This window comes from Nipponia nippon, unplaced genomic scaffold, assembly GCF_047370975.1.
Source record: "Nipponia nippon isolate SJK-2023a ecotype South Korea unplaced genomic scaffold, ASM4737097v1 scaffold_11, whole genome shotgun sequence".
Classification (NCBI taxonomy): Eukaryota; Metazoa; Chordata; class Aves; order Pelecaniformes; family Threskiornithidae; genus Nipponia; species Nipponia nippon.
This window is the reverse complement of record NW_028262302.1, coordinates 8,959,996-8,987,995: the sequence shown is the minus strand read 5'-3', so window position 1 is coordinate 8,987,995 and position 28,000 is coordinate 8,959,996. Positions and strand designations below refer to the sequence as shown.

General features: G+C 39.0%; 1 protein-coding gene across 1 annotated transcript in view; it reads right to left on the bottom strand.

Moving 5' to 3' along the window:
- Window positions 1-26,217, bottom strand: part of TSHR (thyroid stimulating hormone receptor) — a 69,771-nt gene extending 43,554 nt beyond the window's left edge. Inside the window, exon 1 of the mRNA XM_009477234.2 lies at window positions 25,858-26,217. Coding sequence (XP_009475509.1) covers window positions 25,858-26,027 — 170 coding nt within the window. The 5' untranslated portion in view covers window positions 26,028-26,217. The remainder of the gene's footprint in view (window positions 1-25,857) is intronic.
- Window positions 26,218-28,000: the final 1,783 nt, after the last annotated feature.

The following is a 28,000-nucleotide window of genomic DNA, read 5'->3' as shown; positions in this document are numbered from 1 at the left end:
CAATAATTTACAGGTATTTCCATTACAATCTCCATCCCTGGCCCCTTTGGACCAGACCATCGGGTTTAATACTGCAATGGACTCCTCCCCTTGCCCCTGCTCTGGCTTGGACTTATCCACAGACTGCAGTCACTTAGGGGTTTACCTGGTCCAAGTGGAGCCTTATCTATGATGAGCCCCAGTCTCTCCAGGGGTAACCTGCTGCGGCATAGACTTATCCACAGCCACCGTCGCTTTGAGGTACACCTGTTCCAGCGTTGCCTTCTCCATGGGCCACAATGACTTCAGAGATATATTTGCTCCAGCATGGCCTTACCCACAGCCACAGTCTCTTCAGAAGTAAAGCTACTCCAACATGGCCTGACCCATGGCTGCAGTCCCTCCAGGCATGTACCTGCTCTGTCGTGGGCTTATCCATGGCCACACGCTTTGAGGTGCTCCAGCATGACCTCATGCACACCCACTGATGCTTCAAGGTGTACCTGCTGCAGCATGGACTTATCCACAGCCACAGATGCTTCGAGGTGTACCTTCTCCAGCATGGACTTATCCTTGGGCCACAATCCCTGCAGAGGTATACCTGCTGTGGCACAGACATAACCATGGCCACAGATGCTTCGAGACACACCTGCTCTGGCATGGGCTTATCCACATCCACAGACGCTTCAGGGTGTCCTGCTCCCATGTGGCCTCATCCACAGGTCACAGTCCCTTCGACTCGAGTTCACACTGGAGTTCCAGCCTTTCCAGTACAGCAGCACAGAAACTAATGGTTACTAATGGTTAGTTGGGAAGACAAACGCCATCGCTCCAAACATTCCCCCCTTCCTTGTTCTTCCCCCAGCTTTATGTGCTGAGCATGACATCATACGGTATGGAAGAGCCCTTTGGTCAGTCGGGGTCAGCTGTCCTGGCTGTGCTCCCCCCCAGCTTCTTGTGCACCTGGCAGAGCATGGGAAGCTGAAAAGTCCTTGACCAGTGTAAACTACTTAACAACAACGAAAACATCCATGTGTAATCAACATTATTCTGATACTAAATCCAAAACACAGCACTACACCAGCTACTAGGAAGAAAATTAACTCTATCCCAGCTGAAACCAGGACACATGAGAATGTTCATTACCATTTAATGAAAAAGTTGCTCCTGCGCTAACCTGAGTACTACCTTTTATTTCTACTTCTATTTTCTCATTCAGATTAAAAGCCTCAATAACTCTAGAAAAAATCTTCAGTATTTATTCAATAAAATCTTTCAAAAAAGAACAACCCAAAGTTGGAGGTCATTTTCATTACAAACATGCTTTCAATATTTACAAAGATACAAAAGCATACAAATCACATTTTTGCTAAATGAGTTGTTTTAAAAATGGCAAGAAAATGTTTCAGAAAAACATTTTATGTTTTATAAGACATTTAGTTTGCATTTCTTAGTTTCATTGGTCAGAAAGTCAGTTTGAAGTTTTAAAATTTTCTTTCTGCTTTGATATTTACACCAAAAGTTTACCCTGTATGTTCCTGAAAGACTCTACATTGCATATATCAAGAAAATGAAACCTGAACAAACTGATAAGAAACACATTAGACTGCTTGTGCAGAACTTTGCATTTTTGCTTTCCTCTGCCCCAAACATCTGTCAACCTGGAATGTAAAGAGTTTCTTGATCAAAAATCAAGTACTATAGTTATTCAGCTAACAACTGAAAAAACTCCCACTTTGACTCCCTTCTGATATTCCCAAACAATCTTTAGCACAGACTCTGTTTCTCAAAATTAGCCTGGTTATTTTCATTAATGAGAAAAAGAAGCTTTTTTAGAAAGTATAAGACCACATAGACTTCAAAATATTTTATATCTGCATAGAAACAACCCTGTTTTTTACTAACTTAGAAATACAGGTATACGTAAGTGGAGATTGTGAAGTATTCAAGCTTAAACATATTTGCTTCATTTTAATGACCATACAGTACCAACGCACAAGGCATGACCCAAGCATCTAGTAGATAATAATGTCATCTGTCTCTTAAGCACTGTATTTCTAGTACTGCTAAGCACTGATTCATTATTTGTGCTTTGCTGTTCTATGACAGTTAATCTAGTGTCCTAATTGATAACACAGCAAGGAACTCTGTTCTTGGGGTGGCTGGTGCCTACACTCCTCTCAGGAGCTACCTAACTATGAATGAACATTTTGTTGGTTTCAGTATCAATGAGATCTGTCACTTAAGAGCCGTAAGAGTAGGCAGCTTAAGCCACACATAAGACAATGAAATTAGAATCAGCCCTGTAAACTAAGCAAGTGGCATTAATTGCAATGTAATTAGTGATGTTAACTGCCTTCAGTATATTCTGTTGTATCACAGTCATTTCTTCTTATTTTAGACCGCACTTTAAAAAATCTATAAATAGTAATCCATTAAAATATGCAATTTACAGCTGGCTTAAAACAAGGTGTGCTGGTTTTGGCTGGGATAGAGTTAATTTTCTCCATAGTAGCTAGTATGGGACTATGTTTTGGATTTGTGCTGAAAACAGTGTTGATAACACAGGGATATTTTAGTTACTGCTGAGCAGTGCTTACACAGAGTCAAGGCCTTTTCTGCCTCTCACCCCACTCCACCAGCGAGCAGGCTGGGGGGGCACAAGAAGCTGGAAGGGGACACAGCTGGGACAGCTGACCCCAACTGACCAAAGGGGTATTCCATACCATATGACGTCATGCTCAGCAGATAAAGCTGGGGGAAGAAGGAGGAAGGGGAGGATGTTTGGAGTGATGGCATTTGTCTTCCCAATTAACTGTTACGCGTGATGGAGCCCTCCTTTCCTGAGGATGGCTGAGCACCTGCCTGCTGATGGGAAGTAGTGAATGAATTCCTCGTTTTGCTTTGCTTGCGTGCGTGGCTTTTCCTTTACCTATGAAATTGCCTTTATCTCAGCCCATGAGTTTTCTCCCTTTTACCCTTCTGATTCTCTCCCCCATCCCACCAGGGGGGAGGGAGTGAGTGGCTGTGTGAGGCTCAGCTGCCACCTGGGGTTAAACCACAACACAAGGAAAAAGTAATAATAATAGAAATAAAAAACAACTTTTCAAAAATATTCCATTAATAAATCAAGATTAGAAAAATAGGAGAAAAGCTTTGCTCTTACATATGAAACAATACTAACTCTTCATACAGATTGTAGCTCTTGACTATCCATTTAACAGCCCCCTATTTTAATGTTAAGCAAAGCCATCATTACATCTCAGAAGCCAGGAGTTCCTCACTTCCACTTGTGTATTTAAGTCAGAATTGCAGCACAGCTGATTTTTTTTTTTGTTGAATGCTAAATACTGTTAGAGAAAGACTAGTACAAAGGAGTTAAAGCAAAATTCAGATGAAACTGTTTATAATTCCAGTTCTCTTTCGACTGCACATATGCACAAGCACAGAATCTGGTGTATAACTTACAAAAGTCAGTGTTCAGCATATAGGGAGGTTAAAGTGAAAACTTTGATAGATATTCCATTTCTTACAGGTGACCATTTTCAAACATTTAAAATTGGTGAATATCAGAAGTACCTAGTAACCCGGACCAAAGAAACATCAAGGGATTTTCCATTTGAGAGGTACACACAATCTGTGTGTACGTGTAACTGCCACAGCCTCTGCCTACTTACGTTTGGCTATTTAATTTCTATTACTCTCTTACGTTAGAGCAAAAAAAATCCAGCGGAAAATATAGGAGAGGTATACATCCAGTTCAATCACACCTATTCATCTGATAACTAGCACTAACAGCATGCACTATGTAGCCAAAATACTATTAGAGTGAGAACTTACAGACACAGATGTGATAGAATACATAAAAATCTAAAAAGAAAACATTTGTATTGCTTTCTGGCTTACTTGGTAAATAGCTTGAAAGCTTTATTTCTCATTGCTGATGAATTCTGACTCATTGCTGAAGTTCTTACACTAGCTTGAAAGCATATGTATATGCAATATATTATCTAATACCTTACACTAAACACGTTTATAAAAAGCACTGGTCTTTTAAAAAGGTTTTTACAACTGCATTTAGCTACAAGCCTCTCAAGAGTTTGGGGCCTGTTGTGGGGTTTTGAGGGGTTTGTTTGTTTCCCAAGCATGAGACTCTTCATCAAGACATGGCAGCAGCAGAAGGGTGTCCTTCCTACCTGTCACCTGTGAGAGACTGGTGGGAGGGAGCATTCCCTCTTTGAACCACACTGACCATGACTGCTTCTCCCCCTCATTCTCTGGTACCCTATACCAAGCCCAGATCAGGCTAAACAGCCATGTCTATCACCTGAGTTCACAGAGCAGAAAAAAAAAATACAGAATAGAGTGGTAAATGAAGAAGCTAAACGCTTAGCTGCAGAGTGAGAGATGGCAGCAATTGCATGAGGACTCTGATGGTAGATTTAACAGGGATAGTCAAACCTTGTTCCTTTGCTAGATGTTGGCAGAAGTGGCTGGACAGTTTGGGTGTTCACTTCTTAACTCTACCTCATGTACAGTGTCGCATATTAATATGAAATTAAATCAACAGTGACTTATATTGGTAAACTGGCCAGGGACCTGGGTGATGGAAAAATGAAACACATTCCTTTCAGCCTCTTTTGAGATGGGACAGTACCAGAGGAAATGGTAAAAATATTGGATTCTAAAGTGATGGACAGATTCATGGGATAAAAACACATCTGGGCATATAAAATACAAATTCTCAGGTTCAGAAAGTGCATAAACCACAAACTATTACTGGGAGAGTATTCCAGGACAGTGTCACTGCACGTTTGTCTTATTCATACACTCTTCATGGGACATACTTTACTGGTCACAGCTGCAGGCAGGAGACTGAGAGAGACGGAGCTTCGGTATGATCCTGCACAGCCACTCCTCTGTACTTACGCAAGCAACTGGGCACAGGGAGCTCTATAAGCCTTGCAAGGTTCAGTGTTAAAGAACCCTTATCCCAGCACATTCTTAATTAATCCTGTGAAATGTACAGGTGGTAGGTGTTAAAACATTTCAAAATAGACACTCTATAACGATTACTTGTGAGAGATTTCCTTTTTTCCCCTTTTTGGCTTTCCACCATCTTAACAGCAGCAGTTTTGCAGTTTTGACACCGATTCCAGTAAAGTGAGCCTTTTATTTGCTGTCTTCCTTCCCCTCCTCTGATTTCATCTATACTTTCTTTTCACTAAGATTGATACCATATATAAATATGACCTTCATATGTAAATATTATGTTTCAGCAAAAACTAATATGACTTCCACTGTGACTACACATAATAGATAATGTTATGCAGATTTAGTAAGAAGATAGGACAGACTGCAGTGAGCAGGCACAGGGCTTGGTCAAAAGCACTGGCCAGCACCATTTCACATGTAACCAACCCCTTTTATAACACTTTCTGTTTATTCTTCCTTTGTTCCCTGTGACTCCCTTCCCTTGCACATTGCCTCATCAGTTTGCATAAACCCACCAGTCCCCCGTCCCAATATCCAGGACCCCCAGGCCTGCATCCTTATCAGTTGCAAAGTCCAGGTTGGCCCCTCTTTGAAGTGATGCCTGCAGGTTCTTAATAGCCCATCAATTAGTGTGACTGACCAGGCTGGTTTCTTGTCCTTATTTTGTCATTCTTGTCATTCTTGTTATTGTTTCTCTGTGAGATCTGTGTCTCTGTATGTTTTGTTTATTGCCTCCCTTTTCCTTAACATCCCATTTGACAAGGTCCTTGATCAGACAGTCTTAGGGGAGCAGACACTCTTTCCACATACCCTTACAGGTACCTTGCGTGATTGCTCTGCGTAATATAAGAACACAGAGTGATTCTTTAATACTTTTAAACTTTGCATGTCTCAATCCCTCAAACAAAAAACAACCCCTGGTTTCCAACCTCCTTCATTTAATCAAGCAATGAACCGCCCACCATAAGAAAATACATATTCTAATGCAAATGGAACATTTCCCTAACTACAAATATTAAACTGTTCACTTAAACTATTTATTTCAATGTCTGTTAGATTAATTCAACACTCATGCTGCATTAGATTTCCCAAATCTGCTCTGGGAAGAAAGCTGTACAAGGTATGTAGCACTTAGTTTCAAGTACCATTTGTTATGTACACTAGATTTTTACCCCAGAGTCTCACACTTTTTCTCTACACTTGATCATTTCAGTGTACAACAGCCTACCAAAAAACTCCACCTTACACATAAATTCAGAAAACAAGTCTCTTCTCTTGGATGAGTTCAAGGCTTGATGGTTCTTTCTTTCCCTTTGCTATCTCTTGGACTTTGAATCTACTCCCTGGATCTCGATGGTTGCACCATTCCTTCTCACGGACCACTGCTGCACCCAGACTCGCAGAAATTGTCTGTTACAAGGGACCCGCCCTCAAGCTCCAGTAAATGGCAGAGAAGGAAACCCTTCTCACTCAGCTGCAGCCTGTCTGCAGCCATCCCAGCAGCTACTTCGAAGCCCTAAATAAGGAAGCAAAAGGCATCTAGTTGGCCGTGCCAGTGCTGAGAGGACATTATCTTTTAGCAGGAGCTGAAGGCAAATAGCCAGTGAAAAATACAAGTGAAAACAACGTTTTCCTCAAATATAAATAGTTTCACATTTTCTATATTAAGAAATATATAAATATATGTCTAACTGTATATACATGATTTTAACAACATCCTCAGCAGTATCTGTGACATTACTTCAGTAAGATATATTAGGGAAGTACATATATATTTTACATACATAGCCTCTCCATTTTAAAACATGTTTAAAATGCCTGTCTACAAAATGTAAATAAAAAAATAGGAATCATCCAAAGAATTTCAGATTAAAATGACATGATTTATAATCTGAATCATGGCAACAATAGCTACAAGTATTTTAATGAACTATTCTCCACAAAGACAGGAAAAAAAATGACCATATGTAAAACAAAGTAAGAAATTTTACTTACCAGTTTCACCTTTCTGAGAAAATTATAACAAGCAATGACCTTCCAGCTTTTATATAGGAGAAATAACTATGACAGCTAAGATAATGGCTAGGTAAACAATTATTGACACAGTAACTTCTAGTTTTTTATATTCAACTAAACCCAACACAAACTAAACAAACTTAAAAATATTGTTTTTTATTATTCTGAAATAAATGCATTGTAGTCTTTCAGTGGTGCAAAAATAGCTATAAAAAGGCATTTCACATAGTGAAATGCATGCTGAGCTTACCAGAAGACGATTACCACCTAGCGTCTAATGTTAGCATTATCAACGTGGTAGGAGCAAGGGAAAGACTCGCACACCAAAGTAACTCGAAGAGCAGGAAATCAGTTCTGAATTTGCTACTTTCCCACAATTAACTAGCAGTCCAAAAGAATAACATAAAGTATATGTCAAAACTGGCCCAGCCCCAAGAAATTAAAGAGATACTAGAGCTTTTCAAAATGAAAGTGTGCAGGTCAGCATTTGGGACAATTCTGTATTGAAGGTAAATTCTTGCCGCTAACATAACCTCATCCTACATACTGAGGTGCATATGGGCGCTGTCAGACTGACAGGCAAGAATTCAAGTTGGTTACTTGCTAATATATAGCAAAAAGAGAACACTAATCCCTCATATCAGAGCTTATTCTTGTTCAATTTGTGATCACCCACTGCTTCCTGCTGGATTTGAGGAAAAAATGAAGACTTTGCAGGAGACACTGGCTCTACTGAATGTTACCTTCCATTTACCAGCAAAACAGCAGGTTTCTAATGTCATTTAATAGATTTGAGAACTGTCAGTGCTGAAGAAAGCATGCCATTTAAATACCTACAAGGCAGAGGTATTTAATCCTAAACAGCTGAGATACTGAGAACTGCAAAAAGTGTGGTAAGGAAGAATCCTGTGAGGAACTGCACTGATACAGAGAACTGCTGAAAGATGCTGGCTGAGCAGGTAAAAACATAATTGGTACCACTATAATCTAAAGAAAAAACAGATAGGAAACTAGATAGTGGCTTAATGTTTTGCTTAGTATACATTTCAATGCTAAAGGAAGGTGGCCATACAAAATGCAAACAACAGAAGTATTTCGAGGGTGTCATAGTAAGACGATCACAGGGAAGATAACGCTTCAATATGCATTTGTACATTTCTGCAGAGGATTTAATTAAAATAATACCCTTGCAATGACACAGTTGTATATCCTAAGAAATGGCAAGCGATAACTGCTAATTTTAAAGTTGCATTTTAAATATGTGACTCAGTAAAATCCTGAACTGGATATATCATTAAATCACTTGCCCTCTGTTTTCCAAATCTGATTTTCAAATACAAAATATTCTCTCAGAAAAAGCAGCAAAGGCCAATACAATGTAAAGAATCTAACAGAAAATATTGTGATTTAAAATGGTGACAAGTCACACTTTGACTTATGCCAAATTAAAACTGTTTTTTATAAAAATTATACAAAACTGCCCTGCATAGCGGCAAGGTCTTTGTAAGGCCTTTGTGTTTAACACTTGAAGAATACAAATTATTTTCTCCATTGATATTTGCCTTTATGCATAAACACTAAGACTACTGGTCAACTGTTTAAAATATTTTCTCCTTATTCAAGGCAAAGTTGAATAGACAATAAAGTTGAAAAGACAATAAAGTTGAAAAGACAATAAATTACTAAGTGAAATATTGAACTAAAAAAAACCCTCTAAAAATAAGTTAAGTAACTGCTTTATTTTGGGAAATATGTTTCCAAGCCTACAAACAAAGCTGTAAAATGAGTTCTGAACAAAACTGGGAGCTAGCTTTGAAATTTTCAATTCATATCAGTGTAAGATATCGCTCACATTCCTCAAAGGAAATTGGTAATACACTTCACGGTACACAGGGTACCTGTAAACCTAGTGTATAACTGCTGTTTCTGCATTGAATAAAGAAAGTAGAAGTCAAGCTACATGAGACATCACATGTAAATATCAAACACAGACATGCAGCCTATTCATTGGCCACATTTCTCATAACTGGAAGATTTTTAACTATTTGAAGAACTGGAAGATATTTTAACTATTTAAAATATTTAACTATTTCTGAAGCCAAAACCAGATTTGAGCTTTCTTCAAAAAATTAATTACTTTTCTACCAAACATCATTATACTTACCAAATCCATTAAAATACCCTATCAATTGTCTTTAGATAATAAATAATTTTATGCACATGCTGCAATATAAAATGCTTCCAAAATACTGCATTTTACAAAAATCTGTACTTTTAAAATTTCCTTTCAAATCTGATGCATGTTATTATATTTACCTACATATTTTGCTTGAAAAGGCATGGTATTAACTTCTGTAATCCTGCTGTTGACATACAGAAATCCTGCATCTTGACATACACTAGGTCCAAAAAATTAGTACGTATTATCCTCTTAGTTAAAGTGAAATGATTTATTCATAACCACAATGGTGAGTCATAGACAAAACTGTTCTAAGGGTTCGTGAAGTTATTTACAAACTATGCACTGCTTTACTGTACACACACACAACAACCCAATGAAGTGACCATATGAAGAACTGAAATGAGTGACAGCAGGGGACCAGAGAGACTACTGGAGATCAAAATAATACTTTTTAAACATGGAATACAATTTTTTTTTCATTGCTTAGCAGTCATTGTATCAGTAGCATTTCTTGTATGTTTGTAACATTTAAAATTCCTGTGTCGTGGCACAGAAACCCAGCCAATTCTGGGAACTGTACAAGCGCAAAACAAAAAGCCATTCCCATTCCCAGTAGAAGCAAGTATTATTTTAGCATGCTTTAACTACACACTTAGCTTGCTCAACAGAAGAGCAGAGGGACTGCAAATAGTTCTTTTGTAGATGCCAAGAGGTTCACTTAAATGAGAATGCCTCACATCATTGTCACAAAGGACAATTGTGATATGGCAGTAGAAACTCATTCTTATCTTTTGCCTTTTTGTGGAGATGACTAATTTTGATCAACTAAATAGCAAAACAGTGTTTTACACCAGAGTTAAAAAACTCTATTTTAGGAGAGGATATTGACAGTCATTTAACCTGATTCTGTAAGTGTTACAGTCCACTGAATCTTAAATTGCTGCTGTCAGTTTTCATTACATTGTTTTCATTTGACATTAGATTTCCAACCCGTTACACTTCAGAAGCACACAACAGCCTTCTGAATTGAGAAACAGAGCTTTCTGATATAACTGTAAAAGGAAAGAAAAAGCTTAAATATTACAAAATACTGTAACTATTAAGCAATTGTTTACAGAGTATTTTGAAAAAAGCTAGTAATAGTATTTTTTCTGTTGATATCAGTTAAGAAGGCAACTTCTCACAAATTGACTCATACAGGCTTTTTATATATTTGCAAAATCCATAAATGTTTGATATTTTCCATAACGTGGGTTTACAGAACCCCAAAACAGTCTAAAAAAGGTGATTATATTTGGAAAACTGGACCATTTCAGGAAATGGTTTAAAAAAACCTAAATGATCTGCCTTCGTCACCAACTGTGACGGAATAATTTCACATATAGTACAGATAGACTACTGTCAAATGCTGATCTGCCAAAACAGGGATGGGTAGTATGCAGTACAATCTCAGTTCCTCAAAAACTTCAAATATGCATTTGTATTCTGCTGGGCTTAGCCCTTACGCATCCTCATGTTCACAGGAAACACACTAAAGAGCCTCAGAAAAACTAACAAATTTAGTTGTGAAGCTGCTAATAGTATAGCAGCTTGTTAGCCACGCTTAGGAGTCTCTTAAACGGTAGCGAAAATTTTAGACAGTAGAAAAAGTATCTTGTTTTACTCAAGAATTAAAAATGGTCCCATCTGCAAAAAGCCCATTTTATTATGTCAACAGCTTCTATTCTATTCAAGATTCTGCAACACAGACAGTGCCCTAATACCTTACCCAAGTCAATGGGAAACAATGACATCCAGGATTTTGCAAAATCCAATCCTACTGACTCAAGTAGAAACAATGATAGCACCTACAGTAAATTCATTACAATTTAAACCTCAACATAGATAACAAGCTGCTGACACGTGCTTAAATAAGACTAGTTCTCTCTTGACCTCAAGAAAGTGAGTGTGATCTGTCTGGACCTAAAGAAAGCATCATAGAGTAATTTTATGGAAATCTTTTCAACTTGTTTTGAAATAAAAACAAAGGTACCAAAGTATACAGCAATTACCTCTGGTATATCCCCATTTAATGAAGACCAACGTTTAAATGGCAATCTTTAAGAAGAAAGATTGAGTCACACAACACAAAGTTTGAGCTATTTTCTCTCACAGATGAGGAGAGATAGTTAAACACAGAGACTGAAAAGCCAGTAAAGGTAATTGAAATGAAACCTAACACTATAACCTAGCATGTTAACTGTATAATTATGTATAATTCAGGAAAGAGTTAACCTACCTTGCTAGCACAATATGAAAACGCTCTTAGGGCTATCTTTCAGCCACAGGTAGTAAGATAGACCATAAAGAGATTGTCTCTGCTCTGACCTCTTATGTGTCTTATTCCTATTTTTTCTTTCTTCTATACCTTTCACTGGATCCCTAGATTTCTCTGCTTAATGTCTTTAGCATTGCAATCTTCTATTTTTCTGTAGAAATAGTGCAGATCTGTCTTTTGGTTTTGCCTCTTAGTCCTGGTATCTAAGAGAGCATCCCATGGGTGAAAAAATATTTCATGCCCAGATTTTTTTCTGACAATTACTAATAAAAAGAATACTTTCCTAAAAACACTGGCATACTTTCAGTATGGTCGATTCTAAAGGTCTTATTAGTCTCAGCTCACACTTAACTGTTCTTTAAAGATGACAATGATTTATTCTGGTTAACTAATTCTGGGCAGATCTACCTGGCAGTATGCGGTCCCTCTGCTGGCCACCAAACAGCCCACTACCTTGCTCCATCTGCACCAGAGAAGCATGTACTCCGAATATAATAGAGAAGATCCATGTTTCTGAAATATCAAGCTAAGAGTCTATAAATGGCTGCAAAGAAAGTTCAAATGGAACCGTGAAATTTCAGAAAACAGCAGGCAGAAGAGGTTCACTTCCTACAGCGAAAGAGAGTAAGAACAGGCTGTAATTGCTGGATGCTACTGTTTCTAATCAGAAGACCACTAACTACCTATAATCGCTGCCAGCTGCTCAGCAGAGGTCAAAAAGGCAAACTGAATGCTAGGAATTATTAAGACAGAAATACAGAACAAAATAAAGAAAATTGTTTTGCTACTGGTCATGTGTATAGCACCTACAAAAGGATGTTCAAAGGTACAGAATGACTTGCATACAAAAAATACCTACATAGCAGCCACCAGCCTGAGTTTCCTCAGATCCACCTTTTTGCCTTAGTGGAAGATGTGCGTGATGTTTGCCTTTTTCATGCATCACCAACCTCCCTTGATCGCCATGACCTTTCAAAGATGATAGAGTGGCCTCACAATGACATCGACCAGCTCCCTCAGGACCCTTAGGTGCATCCTGTCTGGTCCCACAGTGTACTGTATGTCCAGTACACTTCAGTGCTTCTTCAGTTTATCTCCTACTGCAGGTAATGCTCCATTTCCTCAGGCTGTGCTACTAGGCAAAGGGACCTAGTAGGCCTGGGAGCAGATAAAAAAAAAAACAACCAACAGTGCAAAGAAGGCATTGAGGCCTTTTCCATATCCTTTGTCGCTAGGTCCCTGGCCCACAGTTTCCTTGGTTTTCCTTTTGCTGACCATGCACTTACAAAAGTCCCTCTTGTTACCCTTCACATCCCTTGCTGGTTTCAGCTCCAGCAGAACCTTGGCTCTCCTAATTTGATCCCTGTATATAAGACTATACATACCCTGTGCCCTGGGTATCAGGATCTTGGGTGAGATGGATCTTTCTTTATGACCCAGTACAATAGTTGTTAAGTTATGCTCCAGGACACTCCAAAGAGTTAGTACACACACTTGTCCCCCAGGAACTAATGAAGTAAGCTGCTTTCAACTCAGATCCATTAGTCAGAAAGGAAATGCCCAGCAAAATAGTTTCAAAGACTCCATGTCAAAAAATGCAGTTTTTTCCTTACCCATTTAATTAGGGAGTTTCCACAAATGGTAATATAAACTAGGACTACATGAAACATAATTTTCCTGCAGAACCTCTCTGAATGGTGAAATTGCTCTCCCTTCCTCCACAAGGACTGATGCAAGTTGGGAAAAGGAGAAGTCTCTGTCACAACAAGAGAGTGCACAAAGGTTAAAAAAATGAAAGTCTAGAGCTTAACATAGCTATTAGAAAAATAATTTTATTCCTTCCTGATGGGTACAAAGAAAAAAATTATTCAAGGACTTCTTCAGAAGCTATCTCCATTACAATGTTTTGTCATACCTGAACGTGACTGCACGCAGGCTGAGACAGTCCTGATGGCAATTTTGAAATTTGTGTAGCCCAGAAGAAAAGGTTTGCTCCTGATACCATTCTGAACACATGTATCTATACTGATTGCAAAATCACAACTCTGAGCAACAGCATTACCTTTTTCCTGCTGGTCAGGAAGAAAAATTGGTACCAAAGATCCACAAGAGGAAAATCTTCACCCTTTCCACCAAAATGATGTCTTCTTTTTCTACCTAGCCTTTCTTTCTTGCCACTTGCATTTGATTACAGCATTTTTTCAACTTTTTTTTTGTTCATTTTCTTGATTTCTGTATGAGTCAGGCATATGGATTAAAAAGTTATTGCAGTACAGAGGCCGTTCTCCCAGACTGTGAAAATATTTCAGTATGTCATATTTGCACTACAGACCACTTGAACCATTTCCCTTTAAAGAAATCTTTGTATATTTACTTGGGAATGAGGAGGGAATTTGATTAGACTCTTGACTAGCTGAGCTGGGATTATAGAGCAGCATGCATTAGTTAATAATTTTCTTTACATTTTGAATGTAAATTAAGAAATGTCCTGCTATTCCATTTCAACAAAAAAGCGACATCTGGTTTTGTGAGACAAAGAAAGTCTGAGATCATATGTGACAGAAAGGAAACAGGCTTTAAAAACCTCAGAGGCTTTTATAAACAGTCAGAGATACTTTAAAATTCAGAAAGATCTTTGAAACATAATTTTTTTGTACATATGACAAACATTAAAAGCACATAGGGAAATGTAAAGAAACATTCATCATAATACTGTTAAGATTTACCAAAGGACTTTTAGAAATAAAACTACACAGGACGTTACTTCAAAACTGCTTGAATTTCTACTGAAAATACACACAAACAGTAATTTTGGTTTCATATTCACTTAGCTTAAATGTCTTTAATTTATAAGTTACAATAGTGACAGAGCTCTACCTTAGGGAAAAAAACACAGACCTATCCCAGAAATGTCCATATATTATATATGTAAATATACAGCTTTCTACTGCCTTACAGACACCCATGTTTGTCTATGTCTATATCTATCTGCAGTCCTACATTACTTGTGGAGACGAGAACCATCTATGTCCTGTCCTTGCACAATGCCCACTGTTACAGGGCTCTGGTCCACAAATGACAGTAATGTAGACAAGGAATGAAATAATGAATGTAATTTGCTTGATTTTTCCTATTTGAGGAATGTAAGGAATGAGCTGGAGTTGACTTGTGGTGATGACAATGCAAGTTAAATACAGGTACGTATGAGCAGTGCAACTGATATGCAAATGGATGTTCAAAATGTAGCCTCTTTTAAAAGGGGATCCAGAACAGTACTAAAAATCCAGTGGCAGCCTTTCAAAGACTTTTTTCTGCCTGTCAGATTGTCTAAAACCGTCGGTGAAACACGAGATAGATAAACTAACAAATGCTGGTACAGATACCTGGTCAGCATCCATGCCATTTTTATTAACAGTAACAAAAGCCATGGTGTACCAGCTGGTATTTCAGACTATGCAGCACTTCAGGTTTAGAATCTTAGATAAATTGCCAAAGACAGCGAACACGGTACTGCAATACTGTGATAAGGCTGATAATATACAAGTAAAGAGATCTAAATTTTGAGGCTGATCAAAGAGACTACATTCAGCAGTTTCTAAGGTAATACATTTATTTGTATCTTTAATTAGGTCTTCCTTAAGAAATAGTTTTCACTGTTATTTTCCAGCATGTATAAATGTTTATGTAAGGATTTTACATATTAAAAATAAGTTTATGCAATTTTCTCCTCCCGATGGAGACACTTCAATATACAAGGAAAATTTAGTTCTTCCTTAGGGAAAAAAAAAAAAAAAAGTCTAGTTCATTTCCAAGATTGTGACAGTTTGGATAAATACACTCCAAATAAATTATTGGTTAAAAATAGGAAACAAAGGACAGGAGTAAATGAAAGTCCACAAGGATCTGGGTAAGAACTTAGGCTCTTTAATATACATTCATAAATAACCTGGAAAAGGGGGGTGAACAGTAAGGTAAAAGTGTTTACTCATGCTAGGAAGTTATTAAGGTGGTAATGCTAAGAGCTGACTGTGAAGAATTTCAGAAGGCTCTTTTAGGACTGAGTGGCTGGAAAATAAAATGGTAAATGAAATTTGGTGTCAATACATGTAAATGATAAACAGGGGGAAAACCATACATAGACACATATATTAAAAATGACAAGTTCTGAGCTCATAATTTTCACTCAGGAGCAGATCTTGGCATTATGTTAGATCTTCGCTTAGTTCCATGAAAACATGGATTCAGTGCTTAGGAACAGTCAAAGAAAACCCGAAATCAAATTATTAGAAAATACTGGGAAAGGAATAATAACATACTTTTGCCACTGTACAAATTTAGGGTTTGTCTGTACCTTCAATACCTTGTAGAGCACTGGTATTGTCACTTGGAGTTAGAATATTTACTTAGAAATGGAAGAAATACAAAGAAAGCAAGAAGGATGATCAAAGGTATGGAATCGTTTCCACAGAAGATATGGGGTAGCCTGGGACCCTTCACTGGCTGAGGAATGGCTGAATGGAGACATAAGAGGTCTACACATCAGGAAGGCCACGGAGAACATGGGATTGACTGTTTACTCCTTCAAAAACAAGAACAAAATGCCATATATATGAAGCTAGAGGGAGACAAGTTCAGGAAGTTAAAAAAAAAAACCACACAAACCCACCAAAACCAAAAGGGAAGTGTTTCTTCATGCAACAGAAAGCAGACCTGTGAAATTCCTTGTCAAAAGACGTTGTGGATACAAGAAGCTGACATAAGCTCAAGGCAAAATTGGATGTGCAACTGAAAGAGAGATCCACTGAGAATTTAAAAATAGGCAAAAAAATATATTAATGAACAGCGTCAGGAAATTCCTTCAACTAAAAAAGGTGAGAAGCTGGGAAGGGAGTATCACATGTGTTTGGCCTGTTCTTACCCTTCCAGTCTGTGGTCCCTCTCAGACACAGAGTACTTGGCAAAATGGGTCCTTCATTTTGGTCAGCATGGCTATTGTTATGTTCTTAATGTCACTGCTGTAGCCTAATAAAATCATTGTTTCTTATATAGATGAAAACTCACTTCACTTCTATACCTCAGTTAAATCTATTGAATTACGTGGCAGAATTTTTGCTAATTCCATTCTTCAGCAGCTAAAAATAAATTTTTTTCAGGAAAAAAACCCACCTCTTCCTGACCTCCCCACGTGTCATTTTACATCCAGGAACACCAATTCTACTTGTAGTACCTAGTCAGCACTGATATTGATGCATTTTGGAAAGCACATCTCAGGAAAATTGTGGATTAGTTGGAAAGAATCCAAAGAAAAGCATCAGGAAGAGAGTGAAGCAGTGGAAAAAACTGCTGAGGGGAACTTGTGAAGACTTCATCTCTGAAAGCTTTGAAAACCAAAACGTCTTTCAGAACCAACATTAAAATATGTGATTCTGCATAGGGACAAGAAGAACATCTAGCTCATGAATACCCTTACTGTTAAAGGTTAGGAGAATATTAGGGGGAAGTATAATACTCACTTCTCTTTTTCTTATACTCTTCTCTCAGCACCTGCTCACAGACTCTACCAGAAAGAGGGCAGTGGACAAGGCGGACCTTTGGTCTGACCAAGTACAACCATTCCTCTGCTCTTAACAGGATTTCCTTTTAAGGTACTTTGTGATAATATTTTTCCATGGGTTAATGATGTCATAGGCTACTTTTAAAGTAATTCAGTTATGAGAGGAAGGTGGACCAGGAAACGAGAAAATCTGGGGAGAGAGAAAAAGGAAAATTTCTATACTGCGATCAACTCTTACATGAAAATGCCTTTCAGTGACAATGTCATTATATCGATCTTCTGTTTTTGCAGTGAAGGGAATAGTTACCTTTGCAAGATGAAAAAAGTACTCCAAAGATAGGAAGATTTGAAAGTCTCAGCAAACTTGGTCCTCCATTGATTATTTGATCTTTATGTGAAAGGTTCTGTTTTAAAAGGAATATTCAAATTTAGACTGTGATGTTTAAGTCCAGAAATGGTTCTTAAATAATGGCACCATCTTGGTTTTATTAAGTTGAGAAGAGAAATCTTTCAGTTGAGGAGCTGTTTGCACTACAGCAGCCTGAGAGAGAAAGAAGGCGAGGGGAATAAAATGCTTATGATCCCTATATGAACAACATATATTGCCAGATTCAACAAAAAAGGAAAGTGGACTTTCTGATGAGGAGACTGAAAAAGGTGCTGAATTACATAACTTAAAAAAGAGAACAAATCTTGTGAGAATTGTAAATAGTGAAGAAAAGTCACTGATAAACAGAGAGCTGGGACATTTGGTAAATTGAGTAAAGCAGACAATGGGCATTGAAATAGATAAGCAGAAAAAAATGTTTGTAAGAACAGCAAACTACAAATTTTTCCTAGAGGTTGGGCAGACACTATTCTTAAAAACAAAGACTTTGAAAATTACTTAAAGTTTATGTTCAGTGAATAACTGATTGGAGCTCTATGCCCAAAAATGTTTAATAAAGTATATGGGTAGTTCAATTCTAATGCTCATAGTTTAAGAAGGAGGTAGAAATATTGGAGACAGTCCAGAAAGGAATCACAGGTTTAAATAAAGTATTGAAAAATATGCCTTACAGTGGAAGACTCCAGGATCATAACTTGTTCAATTTATCAAAACAAAAAGGAACAATTTGATCATGTTAACTGTGAGAATGCAGGGCTCTGACAGGTAAAGACCCCACAAAATCTGGTGGCATAAAGTTACAGTTTCCCAGATTTCATCTTGTGAGAGAAAGGATTTATCCCAACCATTTACTCCAGGATAGTTCTGGCACTTTTCTTACATGCAGTTCAGAGGATCAAAATTAGAAGCCTGAATTTCTTGGAGTCAATGCAGAGAGTGGCAATTCACTCCAGAGTGGCCATTCAAAGTGCATAAATTCAATGCCTAAATACACTTCCCTACTTTGTACCGCACAGCAGTAGCCACAAACACAGACAAAAAGCAAGGATAACTGAGCATTTGAACAAATTGTTAACAGTTGTATGGGATTTTTTTTTAATATGATTCTCTTTAATATTATTTTTAAACCAACAATATATGATTTTTCTACCCAAAAAAATTAAAAAGGAGAAGGAGCTCTAATTAACCATACATAGTGGGAAGTTTTATGCTTTTTATCATCCAGAATGTCAGACTAGATGTTCCCGTGAGCCCTCTTGGCCTTCAAATCTATGCCTCTACAACTTATTAAGAAGGGAAAACAAATGAAGTTCACGAACAAGCACCTAGCATTTTATTATAATAGATTTTACAATGTGACTGTTCAGAGACAGTGAGTTTTACTTGAACAGTTGTTAGAAAGCAAACACGCTCTTTTTGCTACAGTTAAATGGCAGTAGATCATAAGCCATTCACAACCCAAATATTTTTTTGCGATGTAATTAAGATTACATCTTACTGAAATCTTACGAGGACAGTTTCTAAAAGATGCGGGCAAGAAGCTGAGTTATCAACCTTTATGAAGCTAAACCAGCAAACTATAAGTTTTAGTCTCCTTGCAACTGATCTGTGTAATTCCTGCTCGCTCTAAGGGCAATTAGGCTCACTCAAAGGGAACAGTGAGATTTTTGTCTTTTCAGCTACTGATAATAGCTGGTGGGAGGCTATTGTGGAGAAAGAGCAGGATATAAAAATGGCATGTATTGATGGCAGCTCACTCATCAAGATCACAGCATATCTATGTGCAGCTTACTACAACACCCAGATTAAAAGAAACTAGGAACAGCCTAAACAAGGAGCAGCCTACACCCAGACTGCTCAATGTCATAGTTCTAAGTAAAGGTCCTTTGATAAATTCCACGTGTTCTGAAAATTAAGTTTGTTACCACCTTTTTTTTTCCTTGCTTAAACCTGCTGTCAATCCATAAAACAGCTTTCTTTCCTATGTCTAACAGCTAGTTTGTCTCAAGTCTTTCCTAAGGTCCTTGCTGATTTTTTCTGAAAATGCGAGTTCAAAAATCAACGTATTCACACGTTTCTGATTAATTCAAAGAACTAGCATATATATTTGTGAGGAGAGCTTTCCCTTTATGAAAACCAGATCAATTCCTTCCTATTTTTCAGTGTCTTCCAAACAAGACAGACCTACCAGTGTTTAGTTCCCAAAATATTCCCTAAAGAACTTTTTAAAGAATTATGCTACACTTGTGACCTTCCATTCCTCTGTCACCATGGCTGATTTAAATGGTAATGTAGGTAATGCAGCAATTTCATATTTTAATGTCTTTGGAACTCTTACACAAGTATTATCTGGCTCAGGGAATTTATTCAAACAAGATTCATACTGACACTTCAGTTTGATAGAAGTTTTTCAGACTTACCCTCTTTTGTGTTTTAAAGACTATACTGAGTTTTTATATTATAAGTTTCTCTTCAAAATATTTTTGTACTTTATTACTTCAAGTTTCGAAAGATTTCCTCATTTGGGCATGACTTCCATTTTCTGAAGGATGCCCTAATAGCTTCCTTCAGTTGTCTGTTTAACCATGCCAGTGTTTTTCCTGTTCTTTTAGACCCTCAGTACTTCATAATTAAAATAGGGATAATTATTATGTGCTTATGTTGCAAGGTTATTTATAAAGATGCATTTATGAGGCTCCATACTTAATTCTGAAGTAGTGAAGTCTATAAAAAGATCACGATAGAATTACCTGAAGTCAGAATACCTCTGAATTTCAGACAGTTCCTAAGACTAAGATTTGGGGGAAAATATTTTAAATCAGTTTAATTTATTTTCAATATAAAGTAGAGACATCATGTCCTTCAGTTTTACTTGTAGCACCTGTGAACTGAAAATGCTCTGAACTACTCACTAAACTTACAAAAAATGTGGATGCCATATTTTGTTCTCCAGTTCAAAAAATCATTTTTATCAATAACTATTTATGAAAACTCAACCTATCATTGCTAGTTCTAAATATCACATTGTAAATGTGTAAAATATGTTACACAGTTTCCATATCTTTTTTATCAACAGCTGACAACAGCATGGGGAACTAAATAGACCAGCTGATTCACTACATCTTGTTATCCTGGTGTCCACATGCTCACCCTTACTAGTGTAGTAAACATACATACGTCAGGGGTCCTTGGCCCTGAAGGGTGAGACACCTTGCATTTATCAAAAAGCAGTATCCTACCTACAGCCAATATCCTGGAGCAGATGCAGAATTGTAGCTTGATACTTCATGTAAAGAGCACATTCTTAAAGACTGTACTGTTTTTGTGTCTATTTTTCTGCCAGTTCCACTGTACCCCCTAACTCCCTCTTGTCCAATTTCAACCAAATTTGATTATGGTAATGTGAAAATGGCACCTGGGTACAGGATAGAAACCTTATTATCATCTCTTCTGGAAAAAAAGGAAAGGAAAGGAAAAAGGAAAGGAAAAAGGAAAGGAAAAGGAAAAGGAAAAGGAAAAGGAAAAGGAAAAGGAAAAGGAAAAGGAAAAGGAAAAGGAAAAGGAAAAGGAAAAAGGAAAAAGGAAAAAGGAAAAAGGAAAAAGGAAAAAGGAAAAGGAAAAAGAGACAAAGCAGGGAGGGCTCAGCCCTTATCCATTCTGTGGGGAATAACCATTCAGCACTCACACAGCTCTGAACTCAGGAGATGCTGCCTTCTGTCCAGCCATATATACGGGTTTTAGGCAGCGGATGAGACCACTTTGAGAAACATTTATGGGAGGGAACACAGGACACTACTGTTGGCTTGTTATAGAAGGTATAGGGAGGAGATGAGAATATTGTCAGTAGGCTTAAGGGACATAAACATGGACCTGAAAATGTTGTGTATGCAGCTGCTGACGGAAGGACAATGTGGCATTTTCAATAACAACAACAAAAAAGAGTTCCTGCAATGTCTATTAAACTTCTGGAAGTCATTGTTGAAGGATATTATGGATGTTGAAATGGGCTCAAGAGACAACCGAATGAGGCAGAGACATGAAACTCAAGAGACACAGAAGAGCAGTCCTTTGAGGGTTACTACAATGACAAAATCACACAGAGTTTAGAAACTTCCTGCAGCTAAAAATAATTGAAAGCTGAGACGCTATTCATGGAGAGTAACACATATGATTTCTATATGCAGATACTTAACAAAAATTAAGAGAAGGGAAATCCTGGAGACAGGATACTGCATTAGATGAGAGCCGCTGGACTGATTTCCTATGGCTGTTCTTAATTGGTGGAAAATTTAAGCGAGGGTATTGAGGATATTGGGGATGGGAAGGGGAGCTGAAGTTATTTTAGTAAGTGAATGCAGGTGATGTAGAGCACAAATAAATAAGAAGCAACACTTTATTAGTTTTACTGCCAAAGAAAAAATAATTAAAAGCAACTAATAATAGATTCATAAAATGAAAAGCATTGGGAACTGCGTTGAGATGATGCTGGGATAGTGATACCAACTGAATATTTCATCATAACGATGCCAAGAAAGGTATTACAATAATTCAAGCATTATGATGCAATTATATCTTTGGACAAAGGTTCGGTAGGGTTTTGGTGATCTGTAAGTGTAAGTAATTCTTCACAGTCATTAACCCCCACTTCCTAGTGGATCTGCTTGCACTGAAAGGCCAGGATCCCCCCTGGCATATTCCACCAAACACAGAGGAGGTTATAGCACCAACTGCTGCTCTGTTCCAGCACTGTGCTGGTGAAAGAGAAAAGCACTGCCACCCGAGGGGCTGGGACAGGGACCCCCTCAGTATCGTCCATGCAGTGCCACTGCCACAGCATGAAGGAGGAGTGGAGTCAAGGGTAGGCAGAGGCAGAGGCAGAGGCAAAGGAGGGCTAGGCAGGGATAAAATGGCACCAGACCAGGCCAGGTGACAGCTGTGCAGAGAGAGGGGCAGGAAAATATTATAGATGTGACAAAATTATTGATACTTAATTTCATATTTTTAATACTGTATTTCAATACCACTTAGAACTGCTTTCCTACCATAGTATGGTATGAGTATATAATCCTTAACTACAGGCAACAAGAGAAGCTTTGCCTATAATACACAAAACCTTTTTCTTTCCACGTATTTTGTTTATTCCACAGAAAAAGAAAAAAAAAGAAAAATCTTGTACTGAAAAAAAGCATCTCCAAGAACAATATCTGTGCACTCAGCCATTCCAGATAAGCACCTGCATTAACTATATTTGGACAAATATATTAAAAACGGTTCAAAACAAACACACTTTTCTGGCTGAAGTTCATGACACTTTTCCACTAAAAGAATTTGGAAATAAACATTTTTTTGCAATTTCTTATAAGCGTGGCTTGTTAAAAAAAGGCTTACACCACTTTCTTAAAGTAGGGCAGAGAAATGAGAACAGTCCCGACTGAATAATTGGAATGAAACTTTAATTGGAGTTTCAAGATCCTGTGTACTGAAAAGAACTCCTGATCTCCAAAAGCTGGCAAAGTGTTCCTAGACTCACCGGTCTCTTAGCTTTACAAACCCTACAAAACTGAATAGCCACATCAGAAAGTTTTAAAATTGGCAATCTTGAGGTTCATGCATAACCACCAAGAAGCAAAGTTAATTTACCTTGTCCTGGTTTTGGCTGGGATAGTTAATTTTCTTCCTAGTAGCTGGTATAGTGCTGTCTTTTGGATTTAGTATGAGAATGATGTTGATAACACGCTGATGTTTCAGTTGTTGCTAAGTAGTGCTTACACTGAATCAAGGACTTCTCAGCTTCTCATGCTCTACCGACAGAGAAGGCTGGGGGGTCACAAGAAGCTGGGAGGGGGCACAGCCAGGACAGCTGACCCCAAAGGGCTATTCCATACCATATGACGTCATGCTCAGCATGTAAAGCTGGGGGAAGAAGAAGGAAGGGGAGGATGTTTGGAGTGATGGTGTTTGTCTTCCCAAGTAACCATGATGTATGATGGAGTTCTGCGTTCCTGGAGATGGCTGAACACCTGCCTGCCGATGGGAAGTAGTGAATGGATTCCTTGTTTTGCTTTGCTTGCACACGCAGCTTTTGCTTTACCTATGAAACTGTCTTTATCTCGACCCACGGGTTTTCTCACTTTTACTCTTCCCATTCTCTCCCCCATCCCACTGTGACAGGTGTGAGTGAGCGGCTGCGTGGTGCTTAGTTGCTGGCTGGGGTTAAACCACAAGCTAAAGTAACAAAGTCGCAGGATTTGGGGAAAATTGTAGACGGTTTCAACATGTAATGTGCAGATACACACATGTGCTTACTTCATTTCAAAATAAGTGTTCGTTTGTTCTTAAGGTTAACAGAAACTTCAATTATTTTGGAATCTTTTGTCTTTAATTCAGGACTGTTATGACTCCCATTTAACATATGGAGGGAAAGAAAGATTAAGTCAGTCATTTCCCGAGAGCTAGGGACTACAGAATTAGGTACAGTACACTAGACTTCAGCAATTCAAATAATAACACAGAAGGAAAATATACACACCTTATTCAGGGAGAAAACTGCAAACTGAAGTAAATGCTAATTTTTTAATTTTTTTTTTTGTGAAAAGAGCTCTGTTTTCCTTATTTCCTTAGAGAATTTTCCCATTCACTTTCAAATCAAACAGACTATACAGTGCATATTCTACCTTTTCTACCATACACTATAAAATCACAATTGTCATTACCTGGATTTTTTTCTTGTCTTATAATGACTATGGTAGGGAGTACACTTCTTGAGAAGTTTGCAAGGATCACCCCAATTGGTACAGATTATAAAAATACATCCAAAATAAACATAAAAATATTTCTCAATTGTTTTTCGTAATTACTTTTTCCATGGAAATAAGATTTTCACTGGATGTTTTTGTCTTTTAAAAACAGTGGCTTGTGATCTTTGAGCCCCCATTACAACAGGTGTTTAAAACACTAGAAATCCAGCAGCCGAAGTGCTTTATTTGTGAAGCTGTATGTGGAGAGGTTCGTCTAAGCCATCATCCCAGCATTTTTCAAGGAAAGTTTCCAGTTCCATTATGTGATCTCATTGTTTCTATTAACTATTTTAAATGCCTGTGCAAAGGCATATTTCTCCTATAAACTGAAACTGCTTTATTTTCTAGCTTGTCATGGTAGATTTCAAAGAACATACTACATGTTACATACAGTAACATTACTGCAATTTCAAACTAAATAAACTGCATATACAAATGTGGTATAATAACCAAACCAAAACCTGTATAATTTAAAATCTTATAAACTGAAATACTGCAGTCTAATCATAAAAAAAAATAAAGGCATACATAAATAATGGAAATAACATAAATAATTTTTTCTCTGTCTTTTCAGGTAAGTGATCAATTTGCTAAGCCTTTACTTTCAGGTGTTAAAAACCTTGAGAAGTCCATTCAAGTAAGTTCAAATAACTTCATGGCTCATATTTTCAAATAAAGTCCCGAGAATCATTATGAAGACATAAACCAATCAACCTGTTATTGTTTCACCTTGCAATTAAATCAACTGAGTTTGAGTTTGTTTACTTTATCAGAAATTAATCTACTTACAAAGGGACCTTCCCTTGGAGACTAAAAACATTTTGTGCCTTATGAGACCAAGTAAAAGCCAGGAGTGATTCAGCTGCTTAGTCACAGCTGACTGGTGTCATTTTGGTTTCCCTAGAGTATTTATCTGATATATCTCTATGGAGCTGGCAGATATCACACAGGACACTCTTCTGACTGGCAGCAGGAACCCAGACAAGATATTCTACGGTGCCTGTAATGGTACTAAACACTTAGCTTGAGGTACTTGAATTGCTCTATCACTTTGGCAAGCTCCAAATTTGCTGCTCTGTCCCATACTCCACACTTTAGTTTATCTGAAGTACTTTGTCTCCCAGGCAGTATATTAGGATTCTCAGTTCCCACGGATTCTTTTTGTTAGGCTTTCGCAAACAAGCTGAAAGCGCACAGAAGCTTTTGTGGAACTGTTTGCGAGGTGGCACATCCAATTCCTATTCTTTTTTTAATTACAAAACTGTGTTTGAGCTCTCCTTCCTTCCCCTCGCCCCCTAGGCACACGCCACACAGAATCCAGCCGTCCACTCAGTTTGCCCACAAACAGCCCAGTGACTAATTTTTCCCATATACTACCCAGAACTTTTAAGGCCCAACAAACATCTCTATAAGGTTTGAGAGTCACTTTTCCTGCACCTCCCTGGCACACACAGAATCCGCGCACTGCTGTTCCCGCTATGCTGTACTGCCCAGGTAAATTACAGCATCCCCCCGCCGCCCCTTCCCTCCCTCATCTCACAGGCCATTAGCTCGCAGCATCTCTTGCTTGCAAAATATCAATACCCAGAACGAGCTAGTGCCTGCCCTAAACCATCCCGATGTACTCACAGGGTCTGGGTGTCCTCTGGAAGGCTGGGAATGAAGTGGATGTCCCTGCAAGTGATTTTGTAGTCATCCCAGTTGGAACACTCGCAGAAGGCTGAAGGACACCTCTCTGTGCCCTGGCTGCACAGCACCAGCACCAGCAGCAACTGGAAGGCTACTGGGAGGCACAGCATCTTCGCCGCCCGCTCCCGCTCTGCCCCTCGCTTCTCCGAGGGGAAGGGAGGAGACACCAGAGCTGCAGGGGCAGGCGACGCTGCCCCGCCGGGAGAAGCTGCTCGGGAAAGGCGGCACCTTTGCTGGACAACGCTGCCTCCTCCCTAAGCGGGGACAGGAAAGATCTCAGCAAAGCCTGCGCGCCCTCTCCTTCGGGCAGGCTCCGTCTCCTCGCCGCGGCCCCCGCGCCCACCCCGCCGGCCATCGCTCCCGCCACACACGGACCTGGCCCCCCTGCTCCTCGGCACCCCTCCCGCGGGGTCCCCCGGGCCTGTTCCCTGGCAGCGCCCGTGCCCTGGCGCTCACCGGGGCAGCGCCGCAGCGCCGAGCCCGGCCGCGCCGTCCGGGACCCCGCCAGCCGGGCAGCGCCGCTCCCCGCGCTCCCGGCCGCAGCCGGAGGGTCCCAGCGCAGCCGCGGGGCGACGGGGCCACCTGCCGAGGGCGGCCGGGACTGCGCGGGGCGAGCGGGCTCCGCGCCGAGCCGAGCCGAGCGGAGCCGAGCCGAGCGGAGCCGAGCCGAGCGGAGCCGAGCCGAGCCGAGCCGGGGCGGCCGGGCGGGCGCTGCCAGGTACGGAGCTGGGCTCCGGCCCGGGGCGGACCCGCCGAGCCGTTTTCGAAGGCGACGGCGCGACGTCTTACCCCGAACGCTTCTTCTAGCATCTCTGCAGAAGGGAGGGGGGAGCGGGCTGCGTCAGCGCAATACTAACTCACCTGTAAAAGCAGTGAAGTTAAAACAGATCTTTACACCGAGTAAAAATTCACTAACTGCAAAGCAGATACACGCTAAATGTAAAGCAGTTAAAAAAAGCACTGAAAATTGGAAAGAGTGATTTGGGAAATCACATGATAAAAGAGAGCAAAATGAAGAGGAGAGAGTAACATTTTCCACATTATCAGAAAAGATAAAATCTTTTCACTGAAGAAAAAACGGAGGAAAAAATCTAGCCTTGAGAGAAATACGGTGGAATTATTGTCACTTAAAGTAGCAACCTACTCCGGTCACTGTTAGGGACACAGGTTTACAATGGACATGGCACAGAGGTTCCCACACCCAAGCAGTCATATCTGTGTCTGACAGACATACTAAAAGCTGAAAAAAATCTGGTTAATACTCATTTAATTCTGGGTTCCTTCATAAACAAGAGATTCTCTTGCTAAAAACAAATATTTAAAGGTAGTGAGAGAAAAAAAGAGATACTGTTAATTCAACGAGGCAGTAAATAAAGTGTTTTAACACTTTGCCTCAATTCGTTTAATTTATTTTTTCTTCCAACTATATGCCAGTGTTTTCTTCATGTCAATTTTGTGCATATGTAGGTACACAACAAGAAAAATGTCAACAAAAATGTTTGTAACTTTGGGTGGAAGAAACTTGAAAAAGTAACCTACTCACAGTAAAAAATTAGACCACAATCTTCTTGGATGAATAGTTCCCCTCCAGCTAGATCAGAGTTATCCAAAAGTTATGAGTACAACCCATCAGATATTAAGATATTATTTTGATATAACTAAAAGTAATTTAAGTCAGTTCATTACTATGTGTTTCCTAAATATAATTAATGCCCTCAACATATCTTTTTAAGGTGAGCAAATAATACTATGCCCATAAAGAAATACCATATAAATCCTGATCTTGCAGACATATGTTAGTGCTTAGATCTTGTGTAAGTGAGGAATCCCACCAGATATACATTTATCCTGTTTAGGACAGGGGTATCTTTAGGGGTGTCCCAGTGAGGCAACAAGCTGAAGCACCCACCACAGAGTGCCCTAGACAACTTCACACTGCGTTGCATGGAATTCCTTTGGGAATGCTGGCTGTCCCGTGCCCCACTCAGTCACGTCCTTTTGGCACACTGCTCCTATCTGTAGCTCACCCTGCAGCCCTAAGAGCCACCACCACTTTTTGGTGTCTATACCAATCTGACTTAAT